The 7,827-nt window shown below is 34.8% G+C and overlaps 1 protein-coding gene across 2 annotated transcripts in view; it reads right to left on the bottom strand.

Moving 5' to 3' along the window:
- LOC110108576 overlaps positions 1-7,827 on the bottom strand; it is a 39,722-nt gene that overhangs the window by 6,654 nt on the left and 25,241 nt on the right. For both annotated transcript variants that reach the window (XM_028697406.1, XM_028697407.1), the window contains 3 exons: positions 7,015-7,296; positions 2,448-2,763; positions 2,217-2,357 (listed from right to left, as the gene is read on the bottom strand). In XM_028697406.1, coding sequence (XP_028553239.1) covers positions 2,217-2,357; positions 2,448-2,763; positions 7,015-7,296 — 739 coding nt within the window. The remainder of the gene's footprint in view (positions 1-2,216; positions 2,358-2,447; positions 2,764-7,014; positions 7,297-7,827) is intronic.

Raw genomic sequence — 7,827 nt, 5'->3', positions numbered from 1 at the left:
CGAGTGGATTAGACTCGGTTGCACCCCTAGTCATATCCCAAGTATTCCAACCAGCTATATATATATATATATATATATATATATAAAATATAGCCGTTCACCATTCTTCCATATTAAATGTCGCAATCCAAATATCCCAATTATATGAAAAAGAATTGATGCAGGACTACATAGATGAAATGCAATTTAACTCAAATGGATTTTGCACAACTTATGATTAGAATAATTTCTAGAATAAAATTACATGGTGAGAGCTTTGAAAATTTCCAAAATAATTAGAAAATAGCACAATGAATAATAGTAGCTTTCAAAATAATCCCTAGTCTAACAATGAGAATCGGAAAGCATATGGGTGCGCTCAAATCCTAAGATTACTAAGCTTAAGTAAGAGCAATGTGGAAGAGCCCGTTGTGACTGCAATCAAGTTAGACTAAAAGATATAAGATGCAAGGGGGAAGAGGAACATTCGTCAAGGGGTAGTGGAGATCCTCCACTCGATGCCTTTGAAGTGTTCGTCGATAGCTTCCACCAAAGTATCTAGGATCCACTCCAAGTAGTCGTCAACAGTGTGGTCAATCCTCGGATTCACGTCAAAGAAAGTTGATCGTAGGATGTCGGTGAAGCCGTCTTCGTCCCACGTCAATCCGTATTCAGTTTCCGGATCCGCCATTCATGGTTGCTAGGGAGCAACTCTATTCTTTGTCTTGCTAGGGTTCTTGAGATGAACGAGGAGAAAGAAGTTTCTCTTTGATGATGAGGGATGAGAACTAACAATCCAAAAATCTGAAATAAGTTTCATATTTTTTTGTTGGGTGAGAAAGTTAATTGAGAGAGGGGAGATATAGAGAGAGAGAGAAGCGGTTATGGGGGAGAGGGGGCCGGCGGCTAGGTTGAGGGAGTGGATTTAATTTGTTTCCTAAAGCAATGGGCTCTCTTTGGAAATAAATTAAATCAAAGGAGGTGGAGAATTCAGCTAAGGGGGTGAGGGAAAGAAAAATTAAATATTTCCCAAAAGGCTTAGGAAACAATTAGGAAATAAATCACAATTGCCCATATAGGGGGCCGGTGGCATGCATGGGCAAGGAGGGAATTGGGGAGAGAATTAGGAGTTCCTAATTTAGGATTTAGAAATAAGGAAAGAATTAATTAAATCCAATTTGAATTTAAAATTCAAATAGGATTAATTTTGGTAACTTTCCAAAAATAGATTTGGATAAATTTAGAAAGATTTCAAATTCAAACTAAAGGAATTTGAATTTTAAAATTCTGTCCCAAAATATGTTCATCCAAATTAGGCAAAGGGATTCAATGGGGTAAGGAGAAGTGAGGGCCGGCGGCTATGGGGTTGGAGCCGGCGGCAATGGGGATTGGTTGGATATTTGGCCGTGGGGATGGGGAGGAAGAAGGGGTTCGGTTGGGGGGTGCGAGCAGGAGGTTAAAGAACGAAGACCACGAACCCAACCGTCTCCAAGATTGGTGGGTGGTGCGCAAATATCCCTCTCCTAGGGGTCTCTCTCCATTAGAACTCACAAGTTCTCACAAAGCTCATGCAAGAAAAAAATTTCTAATTAATCATTCATTCATTAACCTCAAAAGAAAATAAGGAGGGCTATATAAAGCCTCATACAAAGGACTCAAAAACAAAAGACACAAATGCCCATTGGGCTTACATACGACATCCCTTCATAAGAGGGTACAACGGGAAACTAAAGAAAGAAAATAAAATGCGACAACATAAATAAGAAAATACATATGAAAATAAAAAATACAAAGACTCGATCATGGCCGTAGATCGGAGGCCACGCCTCTGGTAAACCTTCCATGATCTGATGTCCCCATCAAGAATATAACAATATTCACTTTATTAGAGTGTCCTATTAATCAGTCTAGCAAAAAGTGTCCCATTTTACACTTGGTAATCACCCTATTGTCACCCTCATCATCAGTCATAACACAATAAAAAAATGCTTTGCTAAGAAATTCCCCAATCCATCATTCAAGGATTTATGGACTGACATGGTTTTGCCATCCTAGCAATATAAGTACACAGTGGGATCAGTAGGAGAATGTCTTGCCAGTTTGAACTTTTTTTATTTATTTTTTAATTCATTACAATTTTGATCCATATTTATGGATCAAAAGTATATTAATCATCTTCATAGTTCTTTAACAGCACAGAATAAATTAACTTAAATGGGATAAGCTCAAAGAAGTACCTGCAACTTTACTCCTGCTGAATCGAGATAGCATAATCCATCAATAAAACTTTCCTGCGGATGAACCCAATCAATATTTGCAAAATCTCTTCGATTATTTTGATCTAACATTGCTTTCAACAGAGAAGTTTTCCCAGCACCCTGAGATCATCCAAGTATTCAGATGTCAGCAATTTTGCTATCCAAGAACATTCAAAGCAGATACTCCCTCTCTAGACAGGGAAGATATACCTGAAGCCCAAGAAGCCGCACTCGACGAACTCTAGCATGAACCTGCTTTGGAACAGAGATAAAATCACTGGTGCAGTACACAAAAAAATCTGCTAAACCATCAATACTTGAAATTTTGGATTTCTCATCTGGTTTAGTATCAATGGACTCCGCAGCTGGATAAGAAAACAGAGGCAAAATTTCATCGGCAGGATATTTTGGTGGCCTTTTCAGTGGAGCGCCAATCAGAAGACGCATCTTCTGTAAATCAGGTTGTGCAAAAATGTTTGATGAGTATGAGGGCATTGTCGGTAATGTCTCAACCGCAGTTGAACACCTAGAAAAACAATGGAGAAATCAATAACTTTCAATGATATCACTGAAGCTTATATTTAGACTGAAGATTTACTCGAGTGAATGAAGATACTATCACAACACTGAGAGTTAGTGCTAGAATTTTATTTAGCTAAGCTCGCAGAAAACCTCTAGGTATGAGGCAAATAATTCAAGATCTTTTAGGTCAGAAAATTCAAAATTGTAGCTTATGGATGACTAAATCATTGGAGTGGTCATAGTGCAGAATAATGGGCAGAACCAAACAAGGCTAGGAAAGAAAATGTATAAAGGAACAATGAATAAAAATATCATGTTTATAGCAATATACAAATTCAATTTAAATTAAATCTGTAATATATTAAGCACGAAAGAGTATTCAACAGTTACACAATTAGTATAGCAAGCATGCAACAAGTACAGACTAGTTTTTTGTCAAAATACCATTAGTATAGCATACATGCGCCTCCGTAGCTTGCACACTCTTTAAAATAAGCAAAAAATAATGGAAGTAGGCACATTCACATAGAAGTGATATAACCCAAGGGAAATAATTGAAATGCACAAATGAATATTAAAAGTTGAGTTCATGTAAAAGGTTACTTGGCACAACCAACTATTCTAAAAGCTCCAATTGATGAAGAAGATGCAAGCTCAGGATTTGTAGCCAAAGTTTATGTTGTCCTTTACCCAAGGATGCACGGCTAATCCACTCCACCAATGAGTCTATCAATTGTGGTTGAATACACCTCAAATCAAGTGTAGTCATAAACAAAAGTCTCGAAAAAAATTGCTAACCCACCCTTTTTAATACTCCATCACTCAAGCTCATTGGACACCCAATTGTGAAACTAGTGCTTCAAATAAGCAACCTACCTTAATATCATTTTTCATAAGACAACAAAGCGTGACTAACCATCCCAAAACCAAAACCAATGGAGAACACACAAGGCATTAGATCCGAAGGCCCAACTATACCCTACACTGATGTGTAGTGAACTCAAACTACTCGACTCAAGCATTAATCAAAATTACCCAGCAATGAACCCTCGTGTTCGATTTGAGTAAATACAGTAAAAAATGGCAATCTAGTGATGTGAAGTTGCACAAAACACCCAAATGCAATACACTGAGAAAATGTGCAAATACAGTATACAAATACACCGAAAAGCGCACAAGTGCATTGTGCAGTTGCATTAAAAAACCTGCAAGTTTATTAAGAGGTATATGAGTACACTATGCAAGCGCAATAAAAATCACACAAATGCATAGTGTAAACACATCAAAAAATGTGCATGCCATATAAAAGGAAAATTGAAATTCCCCACATATACTTCAACAAACGTACTAAACACTCGAATATAAAGTGCGAGAATGTTGTACATGGCTAAAAGAAATGTGAACCACAATCATCTTTTTGAAACATGTACTCCGACAATACATTGAACTCAAAATTTTGAGGTCCAAGAATGCGGAACATGTAAGAATAATGAGTATGGATTAGACCTGATCCTCTACTAGTTGAGAGAGTTGACAAAGTCAAAATCAAAACGAAATGTTTGAACTCCTCGATAATATTGTGTTGAAAGAAAATCTCAATCGAAGGATCTCATTCTTAAAATCAAAATTTCCTGGTACAAATATAAATACTTCAACTGACTTCAATATCACATCAATAATGACTGTTTTTTTTTTAAATAAAATAAAATATTAACCGAAGAGAACCTTATTTTCAAAATGCCAGAACTCAATCCTCTGTAAGTAAATTAATAGAGTTGACAAAGTTCAAATGAAAAAAAATGAAATATTTAGATAACCCAATGATGGTCATATTTATAGCAAATCTCAACTTGAGGGAATTGTATATATATAATATCTCCAAATTCTAATGCATATTATTTCGGGGTCAAATTTAAATAAAATAGAACCTCAAAATTTAACAAAAAAATCAAATATTCAAGTAAAATTTACACTTAAAGTTTTAAAGCAAAAATTTATCCACCATTTGCAACTATTGTTGAAGGTAATAAATTTGAGGATAACCTTAGCTCACCAAGGACCAATGTCTAGTCGAGCATATCACTAAGATTCATTATCAACAATCTCTCGTTAGTAAAGATGTAGCAATTTTCCTCCAAACAATGGCTCTATTCTCAAATAACATCACAAACAATTACGAATATGACCCTCTGGCTGGAAGTTTTCTCAAAAAATAACACTATTAAATTGCAATCAGGGCTAAAGACTGCAAGTTCCCAAATGGCTAAACCTCTTGAGTAATGAGTCATAGAGTGCACTTGATAGGACAAGCCCACTATTAACTAAGCCAATCTTAAATTTGTCCCTTTAGACAAACAACCACCCAAAATCTACAAAAGTAATCTTAAACAAAACCACCCTTGGATGCAGACAAATATCCTTCGGTTAGTTAGGTTGACTACCTCATCTGATTAAATAGATCATAGAGCACAACAATCCGGGATAATAGAACCATAGGATCTTGATCAAATTTGTCATCATTTCCTCAACTATCCAATTTAATTACAAAATAGTAAATTTCAAAGTCTACACAAAAGTTATCATTATTAAATGCAAAGCACTTGGTGCCTATCTATTGACTAATCTTAATTGAAAATTATCTCTTGTCATCGAGAGGTAACTAATCATAGAGGCTTACGCCTATGTAAAACCTATAATCATATCATAAAGTTCATGCAAAATGAGGGTGACATCTCTTAGTAGTATCTTATTTGAAATATGATATTACTTCTAAAAATTTGACCTAAAACAATTCTTAAAACTCTCCCAACTAGAGGCTGAGGGCATGAATTTTAGAAGCCTGTGATAATAAGAGACAAGATTGCAACAAATTGATTCTCCATGAATTTACAAATACAAGAAAATAAGTCTCCATCAATTAAATATCCATCAACATCCTACCAAGTTCTACAATCATTTACCTTGAATATTCACTTCATGTCACCAAAATGATTCATTGCATTATTAGTGTCATGTTATCAGTATGTAGACTATTATAATTATTATGTAATTATAAGTTTTCTCACTCCACAATCCAAAGATTTTTCTATTGAATTTTTTTGGATTTTAAATGTTTCATAGTAAAAACTTCTAACATTGTATAAATACTAATAAATGTTGGAATGAAAGACTAAACCAATTCTCTCTAATTCTTGTCATGGTATTAGAGACCTAAGGTTTTTCTCTATCTTATAGCCCTCATTGTTGCATCATCACAATCGTGTGGTCTTCATTGCTGCGTTGTCATAATCTTATGGTCTTTACAACTGCATTACCACAATCACACAACCTTAATTATTGCAGCATCTTCTCTTTCTCTTCTTGTTTTATAAGTGCAGCCTTCGTCATTGCATTGTCAAAAATATTTCACATTTTTGCAGCCTTCATCACTAAATTACCATAAATCTTCCCATTATTACAACCTTCATCGTTGCATTGCTATATTTTATTTTCCTTTTCTACTTTTTCATATGAACAGAAATACAATTTCGCCTTTATGGATAAAAATAACAATACCCATGCACATTTGGTTTCAGGTTCTATTGGAATTAAGTGATGCAATATAAATCTAACAAAAGAGTGGCAATATATCAATTCAATATACCGATTAAATGGTAAAAAAACCCATATAAACTAGTCATAATTGATTCATAGGTCTTTAAAGGAAATGAGAAAATTGAGTCCTATACAAGACAAAGAAAGACAGGCTTTCTAGGATCACCTAAAAAATATCGATAGTATGTGAAAAACTTGCTTATATTCTCAACAAAGGACAATCAAGAAAAATATTTTAAAAATTGACATGCAAGCTTGGAATGGACAACATTTGTTCATTTGATTAAAGTAGAGCATATAAAAAATCAATCTCCATCAATGTTCCACCAAGCTCAACAATCATTCACCTTCCTTATTCGCTTTATGCCAAATTGTCACCTCAATGATTCGTGGTATTATTAGTGCCACCTCATCAATTAAGGGACTACTGCAATAACTCTCTCTATATATTTTTTTTTTCTAACTCATTAACCCATAGATTATTATAATTATCATAAAATTATTATTGCTTGGTTTTGAATATTTGATATTAGCTCTTCCAGGATTGTATAAATAATACACAAATGTTGGAATGAAATACTACACACACACACACACACATAGAGAGAGAGAGAGAGAGAGAGAACATAAAAAATTAAGAAAAAACAGCATTATTGCATACCATTTGCCATTTACTTGAGCTTGAAATAAAGTACACATATGCAGTCCATGGCCAATAATATCAACTTTAAGTGGTTCAGCATTGTTATTGGCAGGCATACCACTCCATCCAAGGGGAAGGATGGATGTCGCGGTCCGTATGATAGGAGGATCAACAATATGACCAAGTTCTACATCACCGGCGGCTCTCAGCCCAAGCAACTGCTGCAAATGTGGAAATTGTGGCAGCTGTTCAATACCAAGAAATGAAGCAGCATTTATGCACATGCATTGCTCATATATTCTGCAAAAGCAAATCATGAAAGGGTTAGTAACTATTTCAAGCGGCAGAAGATAGAATCTTCTTAATTAGACGGCAATTCAAATTCATTAAGAAGCACAGTCTAACAAGAATCCCCTCAACATACATGCACAATACGTAGGCATGTAGCTGTAACAGTAAAGAAAATAATTGGACTGATAGATGCAGCATTGGTATTATCATTTTGGTAATCATAGTTTCCTAGCAAATAAAGACTAGAAAGCTGCTACGGATTGACACAAAACTCATAACAACTATAAAAGCTTTATTTGACAGTTGTTTAGTCCATTTTTATTTGAAAAACAGTGATGATAATTGTAGGAGATTTTATTTAGAGATTATTTGGTTAACTTATTTCTGAAAAATAATGTACATCTTGGTTGCACAACAAAAGGAGATAAATATCTCTCTCCTATCCATGCATGGCCATCAACTCAAATTTCAGACAAGCTTCAGGAATATTCTAGAGTACATGGAGAACATTCAAAAACATATGAAGAAACTTAAGAGGTA

The sequence above is a fragment of the Dendrobium catenatum genome, unplaced genomic scaffold (assembly GCF_001605985.2).
Source record: "Dendrobium catenatum unplaced genomic scaffold, ASM160598v2 fragScaff_scaffold_923, whole genome shotgun sequence".
Classification (NCBI taxonomy): domain Eukaryota; kingdom Viridiplantae; phylum Streptophyta; class Magnoliopsida; order Asparagales; family Orchidaceae; genus Dendrobium; species Dendrobium catenatum.
This window is presented reverse-complemented; position numbering and strand designations above follow the sequence as displayed.